A 23,651-nucleotide genomic window follows, 5' to 3' on the forward strand; every position below is an offset into this window, starting at 1 on the left:
GGGTGCTGTCACTCGTACTCTGTTTAAGGAGGTCTGGGGGCCAGATACGACTCTCTGTCTAGTTCTATGAATAATTATAATCAGGGGATGTGTCAGAGCTTAGGATACACCTCTTTGATCATTCTGTTCTGTTCGTTCCCATCGGAAATGCATTGTCTGTATAAAATTTTTATAAAGCTGATGCAGCTCTTACACAGCACAGCCTATGGTGTCATTTGTGCTCCAAATTACACAGCGGAAATGAAGGAGAGATCACCATACTATACCTTTTTATACTGTATATTATCACATTTCAAATGTTTGAGGTCAGCAGAATTTTATTTAACATTTTGAAGAAATTCTTTTATTTAGCAAGGATGCATTGAAATTGTTAAAACAAAAAAATGTTCACATAAAAATAGAAATTCTGTATCTGAATGATCAATTGACACAATTCAGCCATCAGGAGAATTAATTACATTGTAAAATGAAAATGTATTGAAATAGATACATTTTATTTTAAGTGTTATTTTTAATTGTAATGATATTCACAAAATGGTTGTTTACTAAAAGAAAGAAAGAAAGAAAGAAAGAAAGAAAGAAAGAAAGAAAGAAAGAAAGAAAGAAAGAAAGAAAGAAAACATCCAGCAGTTCCTCAATGTAATCGACTGGTGTCGCTGTAGAGTCGCTGTAATAAATGACTGAAGCCGCTCTAATGCAGATTAGTTTAAATCTCAGCGAGGGAAACTCTCATTGCGTTGTGCAAGACTCCGACATCAGATCATCTCCACCGCGTCTCTACAGTTCGCCATCAGCGCCGAGGAATATCTGTCCATTGTTTTCCTCTAAAACAATTAGAAACAAAAATCGTCAGTCTCATCTGTATCGTGATTGTGCGCCAGCAATAATGGTGAGTCTGCTGTGACTTTAGAGTCGGTTTGCACTTGCTGCAGTATCTCTATATAGACCGCCACATACAGAATTAAGCCTGATCTGTCTGTAAACATAGCTTGACGGTGCACACCACTGAACTTGAATTCATTTAACTTTATTTTTACTGCACGTGATCTGAAAATGAGTTTACAGGTGTCTTTCTGTTTGATACCCTGAAGAGCGGCAAAATAATTGAACATACATGCGTATAACACTTATATAATAAGTAGTGGATAGCACATAATTATATATATGTAATTTATTTTTTAACCGCAATTTATCATTTATTTTCTCTTTATGGTCATGAAAGGATATTGTTATCATCTCAGTCATTTTATGTGCAGAGATAGATTAGTGCACTCTTGTTTGAAAAACAATTGCTTTGCCCTCCCAGCAGGTCAGCTCCATTAAAGTAAGGTCACTAAGAAGGTTTCTCAGTCACAAATCATAAAAAAGCCATTTTGCATAGTTGGAGTACAGCTTGCCTGTTTCTGTCATCTGCCTTGGTGGTCGCAGAGCGCTCGGACCCCATCTAACTCACTCTGCACAGTGTCTACATGTATTTACTGGTGACTGTTGTGAAATATTTGGGTGGGAGTCCTTACTCTAGACTCCAGCTCTGCTCTGCGTTTGATGCCCTTATTTTAGGGACAAAGGGGAACTGCGTAGCGCTCTTCTCTGCTTGGCTGTAACCTTGGAAACCAGGGGCCAAAACAGGACCCCTGACCTATAGAGTCACGGCCCATTGTGGGAATGGCTCTTAAGTGGAGGTGGTCAGAGGGCGTGAAGCTCCTCTGTGGGTCTCACATCTCCTTTCAGCGGCACAGAATGCATTAATGGGGTGTCTAACAACATGAAAATACACTTAGGGTGGCTTTTAGACAAGGCAGTTGGACGGCTGACAGTGGATAGCTTCTTGTGAAATTCTCTAATTGTTCTCAGTGTGCATGCAAACAGAGCTACAAATACAAGCCATTGCGCTAGCGCTTTATTTTTAGAGGTTTAAACTTTTGTGTTTGGTTGGCACCTTGCAGAAAACCTAAAGGAGAGCTGTCGGATGAGACTAGTAGTAGAATCTCTCGTCCAAGCAGAAGATCTGGCACAAACTGTCATGCCATCCTTGACCTGCACTGCTGAATATATCCAGTGTTAAGTAACTGTGCTACTATACTGTGCAAGACATAATAACACAAGGTCAACCAATGGTCTGAGTTTGGGGTGGAACTTCCTGTAAGTTAATTCAATTATACATGTTTCAAATCATTTTTATCTTCTACAAAATGAGCAGTACAACTGTTTTTAACATTTACAATAATAATGTTTCTTGAGCAGCAATATTAGAAAGACTTCTGAAAGATCATGTGACATTGAAAACTAAAGTAATTACTGCTGAAAATTATAGCTTTTGCCTCAACAGAAATAAATTACATTTTATTTTTTATGATATTAAATATATTATAATAACTTTGTTTGGTGACACCTAAGTTTAGGGATCTATCCTCACTATTAACCAGTTGCTTAATTGTTATCATGCATATTACTAGCATATTGGCAGTTTATTAGTTCTTTCTTGTAAAGCACATATTTTGCATGACCATATATTTATTTTAACTTTTGCTCATCTTTAATCCTACCCAACTCCTAAACTTAACACCTGCCTAACTATTAAAAAGCAGTAATTGGGAGTTTATTGGGGCAAAATCATAGTTATTTGTTAGCTAATACAGATAACTGGACCTTAAAATAAAGTGTGACAATTTGTCATGTAATAACATTTTACATTTTTATTGTTTTTACTGTGTTTTTCATCAAGTAACTAATTGCAGCCTGGATAAGCATAAGAGACTTCCTTCAAAAACAAAAACTTACACTCCAAACAGTAATGTATAACAGTAATGTATAATTTATTAACATCCAAAAGAGACATAATCCAACAGTGACTAACACTAATTCGGCGTAAGCATCAGGAGAGCAGGTGTGAAGATTATCAGAAACTAACTACACCTTTAAAGCTGGTCCCTGCAGGGCTGTGGCTCAGCATTAGCATGCAATCCCTTCACCTGTTTGTGCTTCTATCCTGTGGCACAATCGTTTTTATAGGCCACGTAATTCCTGCTTTGAGTATCTGAAACCTGGAAACTTTTTTTCTAAGTTTTGCTCAAGTCATTAGGGTTGGGAAATAACTACGTATTGTGACAATAGTTTATCTGTTTTTAAAATACTGTAGCTTATCTGGTATCGAGCTACCTTTAGCGATGTAGTGCACTGTTTATTTATATAGAGTAAATTAGGGTGTAATCTAGTATTGGAGCTGTCCAAATGGATCTGTGTAATGCTGTAAGTCAATAATTCAAATGCCTTCCTTGTTTTATGCCAGAAAAAGTAACAGGAATGTAGTTCCAGGACCTTAGTGAAGACTGTGGGCTTTTAACATAGCTGGACCCAGATAAGCTAAGCTATAATCATCCTCCCTTCACCTCTGCTTGCTAGCCTTCTGTCCCACGAACCTCTTTCTGACACTGCATAGAAAGTCTTGCGTAGGATTAGGATTAGTCCGCTTTCTTTCTCAGGACAACATCACGCACAGCGCGCTCACACTCACCACTCAGATTCTTTAGATCCTTTTATCCATTGAGAGACGCGTCTGTCGTTGTAATTAAAGATTTGCGGCTGCAACATTACCTCAAAATAATCAAGACTACATTTAAACGTTCCCATCTATCCTGCATTCTGCTGGGCCAGAAGTCATTCTGGACTGTGTTTGCCTTCAAGCATATAGCTGATCCATGTGATACTTCATCATACTAAATAAACCTAGCGCTGCTACTCTTGTGAAAGTGGTTTCACAACAGTCTTTTGGTTTCGCTGACAGTATGAAACATTTACTTGTGGCATTTTCATGTCTGTATATCAGTCTTCTGGTCTGTTTCTTTCACCGTGGGACTGCTTTCTTTAACATTTGTTTTTTAGAGGTTTGACGGCCAGAAAAGAACAGTGAGTGTAAAATGGTCTTGACAGCCAGTGTTTATATAGGGTTTCAGTTAGAAACATTTGTATGTGGGTCTATTGTGTACTGAATAGAATGAAGAATGCGGTGGTAGTTTTTCTGTGGCTCCTGGATTGACATAATGAGGTAGGCTAACGAAACTAATGCTTAAGGTTGCTAGGATCAGTTTCATTCCCAAAATAATTTGTTATTGGAAAATGTTTATTCCACTTAATGTTTCTACCTTAAAAATGGTGCTTAAACGGTTAAAAAAAAATTGTAATTGTTTAAGAAATTTACCAGCAATTTATGAATTAAAATTTTTGCTACACCAATGTTTTCAGTGTACATACTAATATATGAGTATATTAATATTAGTCAGAATTCTAACATATTAAATTCCTGAATTCTTAGTTCCTTTTTTTTTTTTTTTTTGAAAATCGTTTAACTGTAGATTACTCCAGGGGACTTTCCCTGCAATTAGAATGCTGCAATTTGTCAATGAGGAATGAAGTAATCATTTGTGTGATCATCAATAAGCAACAGGATGATATCGATTACAGCACTTTGTTTTCATCACTCAGATATTTCTCATAGCATCAAACAGGTTGTAATTCAAAACTACCTGGAAATCAGTTTGCAGTTTTTCCTCTGATGGTCTCTTGGGCTGCGGTGTAGAAGAGGATCAAACTCTGGTACTTATTGTTTCTTTTTATAGCTGGCTAATAGCTGCTCTCCAGAAATGTACACGGTTGTGTATTTTTTTTCTGATCATGCTGCTACTATAGAAAAAGCAGAGTTGGTTTGATTGTTTTTCCACTCACAAAGAAAAACAGCTCAAATCACCTGGTTTGTTGAAGAAAGCTGTGCTATGACTTTTTTAAAGCAATTAATGTGGTTTTTTCATAGCTATTCAAGATTACATTTCTTATGAGGAACCCATATAATACATTTTTATGATGGGCTGAGGCTCAGGAAACAGGTCCGGCTCAGTTAGTTGTTTGTCATCAGGAGTCAGATAGATAACTGGAGCAGGCTTCAACTTGTCTACATTAACACACTACACGTCCTCATCCTCCCTCTGTTCTCTTTCTTTCTTGCTCCTCTGTCATCTTGGGAAAGCAGTCTCCTGCCAGTTGAATTTATGGAATCTTCTAGACTGACTTGCCTGGAGGGGAGAGAATATGCAACACTGTATTTAAGAAACATGACTGGGGCACTCATTATAAAGTCTGCTTCGTCCTTCAGTAGCTATTTATTTTTTCAGTTTGATCTCTCTGCCAGTGAAATAACCCATATGTAAATATGGCCTTTCCAAAAATCTCCTTCCCAGAATGAATTTGTTTGTCTGGTTGATCCCTGGCCAAGAGTGACGTACTGTACTTTGGTTAAAGTGTATCAGAAAAGTCAGCTGAGGCATTCCAGAGGTGAGATTTGGCCCTTTCTGAGACCTGTAATACAGGTGCAGCTCAATAAATTAGAATAATGTGGAAAAGTTCATTTATTTCAGTAATTCAGCTTTGTGTATTAAATAAATTCAATGCACGCAAACTGAAGTAGTTTAAGTCTTTGGTTCTTTTAACTGATGATTTTGGCTCACATTTAACAAAAACCCACCAATTCACTGTCTCAACAAATTAAAATACTTCATAAGACCAATTAAAAAAGCATTTTTAGTGAATTGTTGGCTTTCTGGAAAGTATGTTAATTTACTGTACATGTACTTATGACCGTCGCAAGTGGGGTGAAAGGTGGTGACTATTATAGGGGCCCACAGCTGAGGGGGGGCCCCTGCGATCTCAAACGACTGGCTGAGGCTAGCCTAAAAAGATGATCAGGACAGTTGACAGGACACTGCTTCGTGTGGTCATGAAAGCTTATCATTTTCATGTGTTTTTAAGCCTCGCCACTTTCCAATTTAAACATTGAAAAGAGTTTAAAGCATTCAAACACAAGATGCGGAAAAGCTCAACTGAGTAGCTGGTTACTCGCGTGCTGTGTTCGGTGCGCATGCAGAGAACCGCATCTCACAGACAGCAACACTGAAACGAGCTCTTCTTAGCGAAGTTCTCCTCGAAGTTCCTCCTAGCTGCGTTTCCACTGTTGGACCAAAAGCGGGTGCGCTAGTGTGTGCCAGGGCCTGTCGTGTTTCCACTGTCACTTCCAGGGCTCGATCGTGCCTTGTCGGTGCTTCCTATAGGCCAGCGGCCCGTGTTTTTTGGCCCGATGAAAACCTTGGTGTATAGGAGTGGTTATGAACAAAGGCGGAGTTTCTCCGCATCTGGAGAGCATCAGCACTGCGAATCATTTCATAAAGCTAACAGCTATAACACCAGCATTTAAAACGTACTTAAATAAGTTGAGCTCAAACTCACTTTTAGTAAGAAGCAAGTGTTTGAAATAACTTGATCTGATGTGGATTATAATCACCATGCAAGGCAGAAATATTTATAACTGATGCAAAAGACTATAACCACTGTAGCCATTAACATTAGGCTACCATAGTAAACATGGTAAATGCAACGACTTGAAGAAATCAGTATAAATCCCGGGTATCTTTTGTTCTTTGAAACCACAATTATGGCGAAGAATGCTGACTTGGCAATGGTCCAGAAGACGATCATTATAGATCAAATAGGTTAAGTCACAGAAGGTCATTACTGAAAGGGGTGGCTGTTCACAGAGTGCTGTATCAAAGCATATTAAATGCAGAGTTGACTGGAAGAAAGAAATTGGATAGAAAAAGGTGCACAAGCAACAGGGATGACTGCAAGCTTCAGAATACTGTTAATCAAAGCCGATTAAAACACTTGGGAGAGTTTCACAAGCAGTGGACTGAAGATGGAGTCAGTGCATCAAGAGTCATCATGCTCAGACCGCTTCAAGAAAAGGGCTACCAAGCCCCTTCTGAAAGAGAAACAACGTCAGAAGCATCTTAACTGGGCTAAGTAGAAAAACAACTGGACTGTTGCCCAGTGGTCCGAGTAAATTTAGCATATCATTTGGAAATCAAGGTCTGGAGTCTGTAAGGAGACTGGACAAGCACAGAATCCAAAGTCTAGTGTGAAGTTTCTTAAGTCAGTGATGATTTAAAGTGCCGTGACATCTGCTGGTGTTGGTCCATTGTGTTTTATCAAGTCCCAAGTCAAGACTTTAGCACCTGTCCACACTGCCAATGCCACTTCCAAGTGGTTAGCTGACAATGATATTACTGTGCTTGATTGGCCAGTCAACATGCCTGATCTGAACCCCATATGGAATCAATGGTATATTTTCAAGAGAAAGATGAGAACAGTCGATTCAACAATACAGATGAGCTGAAGGCTCAATAGTGCTTCAGCAGTGCCACAGGCTGATCGCTTCCATGTCACACCTCACTGATGCTGGAGTTTGTGCTAAAGGAGCCCCGACCAAGTATTGAGTGTATAAATTAAAGAGCTTGAATATTTCTGTTTTGCACATCCTATATCAGTTAAGAATCAATAGCTAATATACATAATCAATAACTATAATCAACAATCAGTGTATAATAATCAATTAATATAATAAAATATAAAAAATAAAACCATGATAACTATAATCAGTAATCAATGATTATGAATACTGCTAAATAATAAAAAATAAATAAAAAAATCTATCTAACCAATAATGGTTCTCTAGTCACGAGGATACCACAAGAAACTGACTCATTTGCTCTGTAACGTTCTCCTGTAGAACAAGCCTCTCATTTTTTTCAAGTGTCTCCCACCAGCATGATGTAATCTGATGCAGTTGAGAGCTTGCCAAGGCTGCCTGATGTAGCCTGCAAGACTAAGCCTATTGTTTGAACACATTGCAAGATGACAACACAACTTGTTTTCCACTGGACACCAGATTCTGCGGTGAGCCTATGAACTTCTCCATCACAAACAACATTCTTTGGCAGCAAACCAAACGATTTCCACTTTCTGTATTCCGACATCTAGTCGGTTCCGCATTAATTCAGTATTGCTGCCCATAGCACAAGTAGTGTCCTTCACATTTGTCAAAAAACAAGGAGAACAGGTTCTTCCATACCGGCACCAAAGAAAGGTGTGCTTTATTTACAAAAGGGAGAGAGGGGTGATCAGTGTAGTGGTGGCAGGAGAGAGTAACCAGAGACATTCCCAGGGGTGTTCCTGGCCGTAGTCTGGCAGCAGGTCCGTGGGAGTGAAGGAAAAGATGTTTAACTGCTGATGGGTAATTTGGACCTCTCCTCAGCGGCATTAAGAGGAAATCAAATATATGTGCATTGACTGGAAGACAAGAGAGCAGCAGCAGCAAGTTTTTCTCAGGTGAACATCTTGTTTTTCATTTGATTTTATGTAGCCGCATTTCATTGTGGGCTTCTCTCTAGTGTTTGTAGCATTATTAAATAAGAACAGGACAGGACATTTGCCTTTAAATACTGCCTCACTGTGACATTCAGCTCTCTCTGCCTCACAGAAGGTATTATAAAAGATTCTCTCAGTATACAAACCTATTATGGTTTGGCTGATTAACTTCCATTCTGTTTACTGTTAAGAAAGTTGTGAAGTGAGACTCTTTGTAGCTCTGGGAAGCTTATTTGCAATTGAAATGCACTGCCCCACTTTCTTTAATACAGACATCAAATGAAAACACAAAATTTGCATTGTTTTTTTTTTTGCCAGTACAAGATACATCCTCATTCCCTGCAGGGACAACATTGTAATTCGAAAAGCTATTGCGCAAGGGTGGCATTGTTCAGATCCATGCTTTGTGTTTAGAGACCACTGACAGGGTTGAAATCTTCCATCTCATGCTGTGACATGTCATAATTAATGGAATGTTCTGGGCTACATTCAAGCTATTTGAGATTCTGTTATGACATAAAACATAAAATAATTCTTACTCATCCTTCAGTTCGTAAAAAAAAAACAAAAATCATGTTTATAATAAGGCACTTTTAATGAGTCTAAGTGGCAAGGCATCATATTGGAATAAAAGGTAAAAAATTCCACTGTTTGCAACAATATGCAAAACATCATACATATTAATTTACTTAATAATGGGGTCTAAGTTTCAGAAGATATGTGGAAGGATACTATAACATTTAATTTTTATATCTGATTATGCATAACAGCTATTGATATTAATATTGATATAAAGTAATATATACTGTTTTTGTAACACACTGCCATTTAAAAGTTGGGAATGTTACGATTTTTTAAAATGTTTTTATTAATGTCTCTTACAGTAAAAACAGTAATATTATGAAATATTATTACAAAGCTTTCTAAATGCAATCTTTTTACATGCAGGGGAAATTTAAATGATTAATTATTAATAAAGCTTAACTTGCATTGAACCTAGAGTAGGTAATCCTTTAATAATAATCCAAGACGATGTCATGACCTTGTGAGCGAAACTAACAGTGAAACTCTGACATAAAGTGCTTTTTTCTAATAGAATTCTGATTGCAGTAAATCAGACTGTTTCAGACAGTATTTCTCACAATATTATGTTTCTTAAAGCTTTACTATTGCTGCAATCTAATAGTAAGTCTTTTGTTTATTTCTAAAACAGCAGAATTTCCCATATCTTGTGTAGATTTGGGTTGATCTTTCTCTGCAATTACTCTTTCTTTTGGTCTTATATCAGCACCCAGACAGCCATAAATCTCATATTAATTATTACCTCCACAGAAATGTGAGGAATGTCCATTTTTTACCCACTTATCTAACTGACTTCCCCTAAAGAATGTACCATTCGGCTCAGGGCACAGGAATCCCACTGAAAAGGGTCAGACAGAGAGAAGGTCTGGCTAATATTAACTCAATGAGTAAAGTACACAGAAAAAGAGCTGGTTAAACAATAGAACCTGATGCCCCTCCTCACCACTGACCTGTTACGACATTACACCTGGAGTTTGCAACTAGTTGTTCGTTTTGAAGTGTTACTTGGTACCTGTAAAATGTAGGCTTCTTTCAGATATTAGAGATATTCCTCATCCATATAAGTTCATCGAAGTTCATTGGTAAAAAGTATGGCAACCCTGACCTATATTTGATTCATTTTAATGCGACTGTAAACAAGGACATTTGTGTTTATTTTTAGTGCCATTAAATACATAAGCCAGATTGCTGTAATATATTGGTAGATACTTCTTTTCCACAACCCTCTGAATGCTAATCAACCCTGCTGCATAATTTAAAAGCAGTGTATGGTGCATTAAAAGGCTTTGTAGGTGTTAACAGGCAAAGCACATCCTGGCTATATTTACTGAAAGTTTCTAAAGGTAGGTGTGAAGTTTCAATTCAGTTGCCATGGAGACTGTTTAAAATGCATCCATAAAATACATACAAGTGCCCTTAAAGTTGCACGTTGCAGTTGAGTAACATCTGAATCTCCTGATGCACTAATTTCTCATGTAACTGTTTGAAAAAGTGCTTTAGGTCAGTTTTGACAGCACTCTGCAGGCGGGTGACAAGGATTTGCTCTGTTAGAACAAACCTGAGCAGCTCAGGTCTGTGCTGGGCACTTCACAGCATTAGGGCTAATACGATTTAACACTCTCAGAGTGACCTCCACAGAGCCTCCTCACAAGCTGATCTTCACATTAATGCACGTGCAGGATTTGACACACCTCCACATGGCTTGCTTCTGCTTCAGACCACATTTACGAATTTTGTTGTGTACATAAGCACAGGTGGAAAAATTTTATTTCTTAAAAATTCATAAGAACAACATTTATTTGAAAATCTTTTGTAACATTTCTAGCTTTACTGCCACATCAATTTAATACATGCTGATTTTTCTTTTTTTTTAAAGGTCACCAATTATGCCCCTTTTTACAATCTGTAATATAAGCCTAGGTGTCCCCAGAATGTGCATGTGAAGTTTCAGCTCAAAATACCTTCCAGACCTTTTATTATCATGTTGTAAATGCCTATTTTGAGTGGAAGCTCTTTAAATGCAAATGAGCTGCTGCTCCCCGCCCCCTTTTCCAGAATAGGGCTGTGCCTTCACAGCTCGAACCTCAGATACTCTGCCAAAAACAATGCTACAGTCAGTTATTCTCCTTTGAAAATGTGCGTTCCAGAATGTAGGTCTCTGATGGTTTTTTATACCCGCCCACTGCCAGTTTTCCCAATTGTATTTCGGCTCCCCAGGTTGCCAGTTGGCAGAAAACATTATAGGTCAACATTTTTTTTTTTTTTTTTTGAGCACACACTTTTGAAGCACGCACACAGAAAGCGACTGTCACATGGCATATGAATATTAAACTAAGTTCTCTTTCGTGTCTTATTGTGCTTAAACTGTCAAATACACACAAGTTTATGTTAAAAACACTCACAAGTTACAAAAACACAATCGTGTGTGAAGTTAAACAGCTGTGAAAGAAATAGCGTAATGTACAGCAGCATTATATACAGTACCTATACTGCAATTTACTCTGTTTGTTCATATGACCCAATCAATAAAATAAAACAGAAAAACACTCACTGTTCTAAACTGAATAACTAATATATTTATATTTAAAAAATCAATGTTTGACTTGAATTCTGCTTTTACATACTCTAGCATGAAGGTAAACATGGCAGATTGTGTATGACTCACTTGGTGGGGGGTGGGGTGGGGGTTCTGTGCTAATATGGCATTGTCATGGCTTGTAAAATGTGACATCACATGTTAGGGGTACTGCTTATGATTTATGGGGATTAAAAAACAATTAGTGTGGATTTTTATCATTGTGGGGTGGTTGTGTACCCACTGCAAACACACGTTTATGTTCAAACAACATTTTAAAGTTAATTTTGCATAATAGGTGCCCTTTAAAAAATATATATAATTATTTAGAAACTAACATAAGTAGCAGTGGTCATATGGAACCCTTTAAAAACAAAATAAAAAATAAAGCTGGTTGATATATTCAGCTCATAAACTCCTAATATTAGCACTATTGTTAGCACCAGAGAGAACTTGCAGTGTGCCTCAGGTCTCTGTGGGGCCCTCAGGTCATTATTTTGTGATAAGACATTCACTTTCCTCTTTGCCCTCTCTGTCTGACCCCAAGTCTCTAACCCTGAAGGGGAAAGTTTATGGTGCTTTTCCAGTGGCATGACTGAGTGGCTCTGTACTCACTAAAGAGAATGTCTCCAGTGTGTGTGCCTGTCAAAAATGAATGGTGCTTCTATGCCAAAATAAGACCTCTAAAGAACGTGATGCAATCCCTATAAAGAGAGCTAGTGTTAAGTTAGGGCCTTTTCAATGAATGAAGTCGCCACCATTCGACTTGTCATATTTCACAGGGAGTCATATTCATCCAAATGACTGTTTGGTGCTAAATGGGTGGATGATAAAAGGGGACTTGGCGTCACTTTGGGTCCTACAAACTCCCAGCAGTTTTACCTCAACTGAGTTTTTATTAACGTCTATAATTAGTAAACAATAAAGAGGCTGTTGTTATGTTCACACAGTTAAGTGAGCTGACAGAAAATGTATTATAAATATACTACAGACGCTGATATTAAATTCTGGTAAATACAGACAAGTTGATAATTACAGTATTCTATGAAGTGAGCGTTAGTTAGATGACAACAAAAGTCATTTAAATATTTTTTACAAATTGAAAAACAAGCATGCACAATTAAATACATTTAATATCGACCAACAAGTATTTAGCATTAAACCATACCAATAAATCACAGTACCAGCTTATATGGTACTGATATATTGTACAAACTTAAAATAAACTTTTATTTTAATTTCGTTCAGGAAAGTATTGATCAGTTTTATCCATTTTGTTTTCTGAGGTGATGACTATGAAGTACTTTTCGGTTGGGAGGGGATTATAAGTATGCACTAGGCAGTGAGGCAGCTTACTAGGTTTTGTAATCACTGGTCATGTTCATTTATGTGATGATGCACAGAAGGGTTCATGTCTAGGTTTGTCTATGGCCTCCGGTTAAATGATACTAATCACGACATGGTGCCTAGGATGTAACAGAAATCATTGACCAGAGAGCTATGAGTGAATAGTTGTTTTTTGACTGACAGTACATGAATGATAGCTGACTGGAAAATGCCTTGTGGAATGAAATGTGTCATTTCCTGTGACGGTGTCAGCATATCAGTCCTTCTCAGATTCAGTTAATGGGGCACCAAAGTCATTTTAAGTATAAACCTGTTGTTCTGAATGGAATACTAGTGTACCGCTTACTGCATAGTACACATTATATTGTTTCTTTAAATATTAATAATGATTGTTAATAATTTTAGACTAATAATAGTAGGATAATAATGAATATATTACCTTTGATTAAACTGTATTGTGGGATACATTACACACATAGTATACTCTGTACAGCAGTGATTTGACAAATGTAGTCACACAGGTAATGGATGAAGAACATCCATGCTGCATATTGCAGAAATAGTAAGAGTAGTAGCATGTTAGTAGTATGCTATTCCAAACATCACCTTCTTGTCTGTGCTGGAACAAGGTTGTGCTGGTCTGTGCACAAGAATGTACGAATGTTTAGAGCCAAAGAAGGAAGTAAACTTCAGATTTTTTTAAAAGATGCATCAAGTTAGACAGGGAACTGTCTTGATGAGAGAAAATGCAAGTCTCAGCTTGATTGTTAGAGGTATGTTTGGAATTTGAAGGATCTTTGAGACCTGCTTTAGCTTTATATTTCTTGTGCACGTTTGTATAAAAGCTATTTAACCAATGTATATGATTTAGGCAGACACATTATACTCTAAATATCTGGGTAAAATAACTACTAAAAGAAAGTGTTCAAAAGTAGTAGTGAGAGTTGCAGAATTTACCTTAAATATTATATTGAGAGTTCTGATGCCCTCTCTTTGTCAAATGTTTGAACTTTTATCCAAACACCAAATTTAAACTCCTGGATGTCATTTGTTACATTCAGAATCATTACATAATGCAAATGTATATAATACGAGACATTTAAAACAGTATCAGAAGGAAGAAATGAGACGTTTCTGTTGCTCTTTAAACAAATGAACTGAACTGAACCACTGTGAGGTAGACAGGCCTCTAATTAAAGCTTTTCCAGGAGGAGGATGTAAATGAAAGTGTGTGTGTGTGTGTGTGTGTGTGCGTGTGTGCGTGTGTGTGTGTGTGTGACTCTGAACGGCCTGACTAGGCTGTAAATCAAACCTGATCTCTCAACTCACTCTGGCTGTTAAAAGTCTGAAGCAATTATGGAAAAAGACTGGACACAACATTTTCCCTGTCCTTCAAGATTTGTGGCCACTTTTAAAAGGGTTTTGAACCTTTGCTAACCTTCCCCCAATTCCTCAGCTCACGTCATAAAAACTCAAGCTTTCTTGTAACTACAGCCATTCCTCACACAGTTGCTACTCCTGTCAACAAATAACAAATATAATTGATTGAAATACCTCATACATATACAGATTAACTTACCCAAAAAACACAACTAAGAATTATATTATAACATAACCTTCATATGTTGTATGAATAACTGTATACTTTGATATCTAATAAAGCTAGTCATCAGTTTCCTGGTTTGTTTGTGTGTCAACATCACTTTGGTTCACCTGACTGCATTTTAGGAGGAATTATGCTATCTGAACATAATTGTAGCAGCCATTTTTCTACACTTAGGGATAGAAGCATAACAGTCCGTGTTTACTCATGTTGTGACACAAAGCATCATCATGCATATCAAACCTGAAATGATCTGAACTCAGCATCTAGTCATAAAATGATTTCCCAACACACCCACTTCCTTTCACACTGTGGGAGAGCAGTCACTTATTACTCTAAGTTCCCACGTTAGAATACTTCACAATTCATCCTGTCAGTCATAACTAAAGTGGCACTCCGAGTCATGGCATATTTATAATCAGAGCTTGCGCAGACGCAGGTCTTGTGCTGTAAGTGTTGTAGTTAGCTGAGTGCTGTGATGGCAGAAAACTGAAGAGAGCTCGGCCACATCTCATGCATAAAATCATGAGGTGGCGTTTTGATCTCTCTATGGGTAGAAGCCTGAACTTAAGTGCCACATTTTTTTGCCTCTTCTATAACTATTTGCATAATCACTCCAGTAATGTAAGGCTGAATTTGGTAAATTATCATTTTGTTGATATAAAGAAGAGCCTGGAGGGGATCCTGTGCTTAACTGCGCATTTGTAAGTATAACTTAGCTGTTAATACATCGCAAACATTGCAAATAGATTTTTTTTCTGTTTAGCACAAATATTAAGTGTTGACAAAATGTAATTAGGTTTAACAAAATTAGTTGAGGTTTTAAGAAGTACTTTATCACATTTTAAGTATTTTTTCTCCATTGTTTTTATTAAGTATAAACAAGATTCTGCAAAAACAAAATTAAGTGAGGTTTATGCTCAAAACTGAACTAAGACACATTCCCTTAAAATATATAAAATGTTAACTGATTTTGTTTTCAGGATGTTTAGATATTTTTATGGGAAACAAGACAAAATATTTATTTTTACAGTATATAAAAATACTGTAATTCCAGCGGAATAAATGAGTTCTCTGCATTTTAATTACCAGGACTGCAGGACCTGTGCTTCAGCGTTCAATGAAAATGAATGCCCAAGAGATATTGTGAGCTTCAAAAAGCAGTTTTCACTAGCAACTTGGATATATGTCCCAGCACGTTGGTATTTATTAATATTTTAATAAAACACACCTATCATAAGATATTTTATTTTCCTTGACCTTTTGGAATACAACAGTATAAACACCATAAAAACATCCTGTAATCTCCAGGACAAAGAATTCCCTCTCTTATCTACAGTATCAATCTTCATAAATTCATTAGTGTTTAGGGAAAACAACAACAACAACAAAACTTTACCAGGTGGACTTCAGGGAAAAAAAATAGATAATTAATTAAAAAAAATATATAGCATGGCTCCTTTAAAGCCAGATCCATCATCCTGGGGAAAGGTCACAGTGAGCGAATGTTTTCTCTGGGTGAGATGCCAGAGGTGAAGATGCACTAGACAAAAGGAAACACTTAGAGATGCTCTCAGCATGACCCAGAGCTGCTGAGTAGTGATCTGGCGAAGTGCTAGAATATTTAAGGCCTCCGTTTCTCTCTATTAGCTCCACCAAAATACACAATTGGCCTAAGTGTGGTTTGAACAAGGTCACTATATTATTAATGACTCTTTCAGAAGGCACTAGTTCTTTTTCTATCTGTTTATTCTTTGTTACAGAAATGTGTCCTACATGTATAGAAGACAAACAGTATATATTCACACGGGATGTGCCTGTATATGAGTGTACACACAAGCAGAAACACTGAAGTGCGTTTGTCCTTATGGGTGTTTGAGGCCATTAGCCTACATTTATAGCAATGAGAGAGAAGGTCATTGAGGTGAAATCAATACAAGTGCTCTGGAAAGAGAAAACTGATTGAGACAGGAGGCACTACTAAGCAAATATATTGAAGCAGGGCAGCACTTGAGCGAATAAGTAAATCAGCCTCACTTCCAATGAGAGGAAATGTTCTCAACTAAGGTTTTGAGGTTTTTCTTTTAGTAGGGAAAGATTGGTGATTACCAGAGGACATTGATTAATGCAGTAGTATTGGAGTGTAAATTAAAAGTTGTTTTTTTTTATTGCGTTCCACAGGCATCTGCCCTCATTTTCAGGGTATTTGGCTCATGAGACGATTCCCAGCTTGTATCATCTCAGTTATATAACAGACTTGTGAACTTCAGCGTGTACAGTAGTTCTCATTTCTAAAAGGAAAGCAGAAGCTTTTGACCTATTTTCATGTCGTGGCCTTAAATGAAATGGTTTTTATTAGACTACATATATAAATGTTCTTATGAGTAGCTGACATTTGGAGCACCAACTGGTGTCCTGCAGTGCCTTATCAAATAATTAAGACATGTTATTTTTTGGAAAACCAGCAAGTAAAGATAAGTTGGATGGTAAGATGAATAGCTTGCTTCATGATGTGGAACATTAAAACGAATGCATCCAGAGTGTCTTGAAATATTTTCTGCAGAAGAAGGATTCAGGTTTCATATTTGATCCTGTGAAGGGGTTTCCATTGTTTCTCATTTCTCTTCTTTCAATTTAGAGATCCCAGTGGAGCCATTTGATCCTGTAACCAATGGCAGCAGTCCAGGCCCTGTCCTTGAACCAGGACCCCAGCAAAAGCATCTGTGTCGGTTATCCAGCGTCCACTTTGGCATCAGGCCGCTGCATCATGGGAAGTGTAGGCAGCCTAATCGAGAAACCAGACGTGTCACCAACCAAGAGCAACAGAGCAGTTCCACAAGTGCAAGGACGTCAGAGCCACGGCCTGCTCAAGAAGGGTTTCAACCAGAGAGAGCTGCTTAACTATCTGAACATCACCAAGAAGGAAGCAAAGGGCAGCAAGCACCTCATCTCTGGGACCTCCTCTATCAAGAGAGAGCACAGGAGAGAGGACCACGACGTCTACACTAAGGTCTACCACAGGGATGGAAAGGAGGTCGATTTGGGAAAGAACTCACTTCCCATAGGTGGCAAGTTTGACAAGGTACACACTCTACACAACTGTAAACAGAGTTGCTCCATTCATGTCATGTAAGAATTACAGTCATTGTAATTTTCCATGTTTGTCAAGTTAAAAATTACAGGTTTGAGCCTCTGGCCAATGGTAGATACAGGGAGTGTTTAGGAACCTGGTTATAAACAGTTATTAGTTTTGATACTGTGTTTAAAGACTCAAGTGGTGCAGAAATCACATACTTCAGCTTCATATATTTTACACATTGTGTGTGCATGTGTGTGTGTATATATATTAGGGGAGTAACGGTTCACATAATTCAGTATTTTTTTTAAAGCATGAAGGTGAGCAAAGGGATATCACATTAGCAATGTGCAAACTTTGCGCAAGAATTATGCTGGTGACCATCTCAGATCTCAGTAAATTCACTATGCAGAAAGTGAAAAAACTAAAACTACATATAATATTAAATATTATATATACTGCTATTTTTATTTTATTTCATAATTTTTTTAATTACAGAATATTTATAAACACAAATTAGCACAAATTTCTTCTAATTTTATGTAACACCAGCAAGTTAAAATCTGACATTTTCTTGCAAAAAATTATTATTAATTTAAGCAGTTTAAATAATAATAATAAAATAAAGAGCTTGAGTGGAGAAATAAATTGATTAATTAGGGTATTATGAGCTCTGCCATGGAAACTAATCATTTATGTTAATTTGTGTAGTTAGTATGTTAGTATGTTAATATGTTTAGTTAATTTTAAACAAAACAAAGTAATATGGTAATTCAGACATGACCTAAAAGCAGCATTTTTGTTCATATTAAAATTATTTTTCTTTAATACAGGAATGAAAGAAAAGAAAAACTGTTCAGTACTTGGTTACCACTTTGTAGGAAAGTAGGGATGAATTTATCATAGTTTCTGGCTTTTTTTTTGCCCATCAGCATTTGTTTTCAGTAAGTACTTAACAAATCTGGGAGGGAGCAGGTGTTAAAAACACACTTTACAATGACTGGATTGAAACAAGATGAATAGGTTCCTCATTGTGGTTTCAAAGACTGTCAAAGAAATGCAGGAATCGTGACAATGTTTCCAGTCCGGCTCCAGAAGAGCAATTTTTCTCCTTGACAGGCAAGTGTAAGTTATTGATAGGTGGGCTACTCCCAACAGTCTCAAACGGAAATAAATCATATAAGCTGTTCAGGCCAGCAGCGTGTAGACAAACTGACTAGCCACTGCTGGCTAAATTTATCTCTGTAATCAAATATAGTCCCCCTAAGGTGACGTTATTGAGCAGGAAATTCAGCGAGACCAAAGAAATATGGAAGTAAAAGTGGTCTACATTAAATTACTTTAAGTTGTTTGGCATGGCTCCAATAATTTAAGTGTAGATCTATTCTCCTGATGCACATGCTGCAGTTGACTTATCCTTTTCATTCCACAGCCACGATTCAGGCCTTCCGCCTTTAAACCGGTCACCCCAAAAAACTTCAGTTCAATGCAGAACCTCTACCCCTTCAAGTCAGAGAAGGTAGAGAGCGGCTTAACCAACGGCATGCATCCATCCTATGCCAAAGCAGCGTCCAAATCGCTGTCCACCTCTTCCTCGTCCTCCTCCCCTTCACGGCCAGGCGCGAGTGTCAGCAAAGGCGTGCTAGCAGCAGCCCGGGGCTTCAGCCAGGAAGAGGAGAACACGTCCGACTCGGGGCACAATTCCATGAACAGCCTGCCACCTTATCGGCCGCCGTTCCGCCCACACTTGGGACAAATCAGTGCCTCTATGGGTCACATCAACCACATCGGCTCACTAGATCGCAACTCGCTGGGCTCCAAGGGAGCTGCTTCCATGGCCACAGACGCGTCCTGTCAGAGTATGGCTACGCTGAACCGCCTGCAGTGCTATGGAAGCGAGGCACCTCCACCCTACGAGCTGTCGCACTCTCTGGAGGACGTGGTGAAGGACCTGGAGGACCGTCTGCAGGAAAAAGAGCATGAGCTACTTCAGATGAGGAGGAACCTGGATGAGAGCGAAGATGCTATTGCACAGGTCAGCATCTTTCAGATTGATTTTTTTTATGTTGTTAATATCTCTTATGTTCAACAATGCTGTATATATTCATATAAGAATGTACATTAATATTGTGAAATATTCTTATAAAGTAAAAAATATATATATATATATATATATATATATATATATATATATATATATATATATATATATATATATATATATATATATGCTTATGATAAACACATATTAATAATAAAAATAACTGTGCTAGTTTTCATAATATATTATACAATATATATGTAATTTATTTATTTGTAAAAAATTGTCAGTTTGTCTCACCAGGGCTGCATTTATTTGATCAAAAAGTACTGTAAAAAGCAATATTGTGAAAAAATTATTACATAAAAAAAAAAATTATATGTATATATATATATATATATTAAAATGCAATTTATTCCTGTGATGGAAAACCTGAATTTTCGGCATCATAACTCGTCTTTAGTGTCGCATGGTTCTTCAGACATATGGTGTTTTGTTGCTCGATAAATATTTATTATTATTATTAATGTAGAGAACACTTGTGCTGTATATTTTTTTGTGGAAATCGTTATACATTTCTTCCAGGATTCTACAATGAATACAGAGTTTAAAAGAACAGCATTTATTTCAGTTAGATATATTCTGTAACATGGTTAAAGAATATATATTTGTCTTTCCTGCCACTTTTGATCAATTTAATGCATATTTGCTGAATAAAAGTATAAATTTCTTTAGAAAAAAAGGTTTAATTTTATTTTTATTTTTAAAAAGGTTGATACCTTATAAAATAATACATTTAAATAATTTGAACCATAGGCCACACATTAAATGTGAAAAGAAACTTAAAAATAAAGAAATTGAAAATAAAGCATTACATTACTATTATTACAAAATAAAACGACATTAAACTTCCAAACTCTGTGTTTGTGTCCTCCTGTAGGTTTTTGAAGAGAAGCAGCGGCTGTGGGAGAAGGAAGTGACAGAACTGAAACACCTGTACAATGCCAAACTGCGGCAGGTATCCCAGCAGTCCCAGCGTTCACAACGAAACCTGCAGCTGCAACTGTACAAGGCACAGCAGGAACGCAACCGGCTGCAGGAGGAGCTGGACTCTGTCAGGCTGGAGTGCCAGACCCTGAGAAGTCAAAACCCCGCGGCACAAAGCCAAAGCATTAATCCCCAGCTGGAAGAGACCCAATGGGAGGTATGCATTAAGTCAGAGCAATTGGTCCAGAGCTCTGGGGATTTCAGAAAAGTTTGGAAGAGATAAAGGAAAGAAATTTAAGTTGCAACATAAACGTATCATGTATACTTGTTAGTTTGTTCACACTGAACACAAATTTAAATGAGATGTTTAAGGCTGACAGTCCACAGTCGTTTTGCAAATAATCAGAGCCATTTGTTCAAACAGTTTAGTCACTATTCGATATATCGGTTGCCACTAGTGATGACAAAAAAGAGACAAAGAAAAAAAAGGAATTAAAAAGTATATATCATTGTACAGAGAAAATGGAAAATTAGATTTTTTTTTCCCTTTCAGATTTTATGGAAATCTCACCACAGGCATCCAGAACCACTGAATTGTTTACTGACTACGTAGAGAGAGACAGAGAGAGAGAGAGAGAGAGAGAGAGAGAGAAAAAGATAAATATATTTATATATTTTATAGAAGCAGATGGAAGTGAAATTACACGTTGTATATCTAATTATATATACAAATATAATATTAAAGAAATGACCCATATATATATATATATATATATATATATATATATATATATATATATATATTTATTTATTTATATATATATATATATATATATATATATATATATATATATATATATATATATATACACACTGATCAGATTTCATTTGTTTTCTTTTCACTTCTTAGACTGTACAAAAATCTAAATTGTTTTAAATCAGAAACAACAAATAAATAATAATAATAGTTAAAAAAAAAAAGATTTAGTTGCCTGTCTGAACAAAACCCTGTGAGGCTTTCATAATTAAAACAAAGGACAGCAACCATCCTAGTTATGAACAATCTTTCCAATCTTTTCAAATCGTATTTTGTTTATTATATAAGCAGGGAAAAAAGACTAAACTGTTTTTCTCTGATAGGTTTGCCAAAAGTCTGGAGAAATCTCTTTACTGAAGCAACAGTTTCGGGACTCTCAGGCAGAGGTTACACAGAAGCTGAGTGAAATCTTCCTCTTAAAGACTCAACTGCATGAGGCACGCAATCAGATCCGGAGCAAGGATAGTCAGATCGACATGCTACAGATGGCTCTACAGGGCGCCCGGCGGAAATGCCCCATGCCTGCTTTCGAGGAGCATCGAGCAGAGGCAGGTGAGACCGGAGGAGCCGGTGCTACGGAGGAGCGTCTCAGAGCTGAACTGCTGCTTGAAAGGCGGCAGAATGAGGCGCAGGCGTCAGCTTTTGAAACTGAGAGGAGCACGTGGCAGAATGAGAAAGAGAAGGTGATACGCTACCAGAAGGAACTGCAGGCCAGCTACCTGGAGATGTACCACAAGAATGAGGCCTTAGAGAGAGAACTGGCAATGCTGAGAGGGGGCAGGGCAAGAGTTGAAGAGGTGGGGTCAGGGGGCGGAGATGAGGGCGGGGCTTTACAAGAAGCAAAGCTGCCCACTGGTCTGCCCTGGATAGAGAGGATTGAGTCCTCGGAAATTTGACTTTGCAAATGTTCTTTAGCATCAGAGATTAGATTGATGCCAACAGCTCTGGCTCCTTAACCCAAGACAATGTTTTAAACTGAATAAATAAACTAAACTATATAAGTTCGACCAAAAAGTGTACCAAACAGGGGAGCAAGCTAAATAATATGGGTTGTTTTGTATCACAGAAGGGATTTTGCTTTGATAAATTTGAATCATCAAAACAGTGACTCGTCCCAAATTTGATTTTAGACATAATTGATTTTGGGATTGTAAAACAGTCTCAATGAGTGTTCTAACGCTATTTTTTCATTGATTCTATGGTATATTTGTGCTTTAGGTACTGAATATTGCTCAGGGTCATCATGACAGTTCCAGTGGATGGTAAATCATAAATCCCAATATAATTATTTTTTTTATGCTGCCATTTTTTAAAGACTGAAATCAGAAGTGTGCTTTCCCTAAAACTCATGTTGCACTTTAAAAGCACACAACTTTTAAGTTGTCCTTTGCATTTGAAAAAAAATATGTAAACAGCATATCCATATAGAAGCATTTCTGCTACTATGTGTATTGGTTGTGCTCTGTTGGGCTTTTCTATTCTTTTGAACCAAGATGTGTATAACTGCATGAATGTGAAATTAAAAATCTGGAAAGTTTGATGGCAGTGTGTGCATAGAACTGTTGAAAAGTCATTGATTTAAGGGTAACGTTAGATCCCACGTTATGATATCTTAATATAGCAAACTATACTGTGACTTGTTAAAAACTACTGAATTTCATCTTCTATTTCATGTATTAATTGTATAGATTTGTACTATACAGGTATGGTGTTCTTTTCCTCAATGTTGCATAAACCTTGCCATTTTCCCTGACATTGACTGAAGGTTACTTCCCTTGTTCTGTAAAAACAGCTCTATAATGTGTCTTCCAGTTAAAATAAATAAAATAAAAGTTTCAAATGTATCTTTCAGTTAGTGCTTTCTTTCACAAACACTATATTTTATTATGTTAATAAAGTCCATAATAAAAGTAAAGTTTATTATGTTAATAAAGTATCATTAAGTGTAGGCTATTATGTCAATGTAAATAAGGGTGTGCCTTATTTTTCTAATAATTCAACGGCCTGGAGTCAATTATTCCATTTTTTTTTCATGGAGTAGGATAATTTTATGCATACCATTCAATAAAGATATCTCTCATAATACATGTAAAAAACACTGAAATAAGAAGAAAACTGTTGAGCGTAAAAACTATAATTAATGTGCTAAAAGCATATTAATATATTAAATTAACCAAAAAATAATAATAAATAAACAAACATGTAAGGAACAGTTTTGCAAGCCCACAAGAATGTGGCTCCACAAGCCCCTGCACATCAGATCCAGATTTAGTGCTTGATAGACCAGAATGGGCCATTGTCACAGGGACAATAAAGAGTCTATTCAGTCTCCAGGTAAGTTGCTTCTTTAGAAGTAAAAAGGAAATCAAGTTT

The 23,651-nt window shown here is 37.0% G+C and overlaps 1 protein-coding gene across 2 annotated transcripts; it reads left to right on the plus strand.

Annotated features, from left to right (window-relative positions):
* The first annotated feature begins 607 nt into the window (after positions 1-607).
* LOC127971981 (NEDD4-binding protein 3-A) lies at positions 608-23,122 on the plus strand. 2 transcript variants are annotated; one of them, XM_052575343.1, is made up of 5 exons: positions 608-889; positions 16,996-17,439; positions 18,866-19,468; positions 20,415-20,678; positions 21,602-23,122. In XM_052575343.1, exons 2-5 carry the CDS (start codon positions 17,029-17,031, stop codon positions 22,172-22,174), a joined length of 1,851 nt encoding a protein of 616 aa, XP_052431303.1. In that variant the 5' UTR covers positions 608-889; positions 16,996-17,028; the 3' UTR covers positions 22,175-23,122. The 2 variants fall into 2 exon arrangements, with proteins under 2 accessions (XP_052431303.1, XP_052431304.1); XM_052575344.1 differs by lacking the exon at positions 608-889 and adding an exon at positions 7,507-8,211.
* The last annotated feature ends 529 nt before the right edge of the window (positions 23,123-23,651 follow it).

Source organism: Carassius gibelio, chromosome B14 (assembly GCF_023724105.1).
Source record: "Carassius gibelio isolate Cgi1373 ecotype wild population from Czech Republic chromosome B14, carGib1.2-hapl.c, whole genome shotgun sequence".
Taxonomy (NCBI): domain Eukaryota; kingdom Metazoa; phylum Chordata; class Actinopteri; order Cypriniformes; family Cyprinidae; genus Carassius; species Carassius gibelio.

Bases quoted from the DNA above. Each gene is read 5' to 3' on its own strand.
- LOC127971981 (XM_052575343.1), top strand. From the start codon at position 17,029: ATGGCAGCAGTCCAGGCCCTGTCCTTGAACCAGGACCCCAGCAAAAGC. The intron at 19,469-20,414 runs GTCAGCATCTTT...GTCCTCCTGTAG, and splicing joins GCGAAGATGCTATTGCACAG to GTTTTTGAAGAGAAGCAGCG. The intron at 20,679-21,601 runs GTATGCATTAAG...TTTCTCTGATAG, and splicing joins TGGAAGAGACCCAATGGGAG to GTTTGCCAAAAGTCTGGAGA.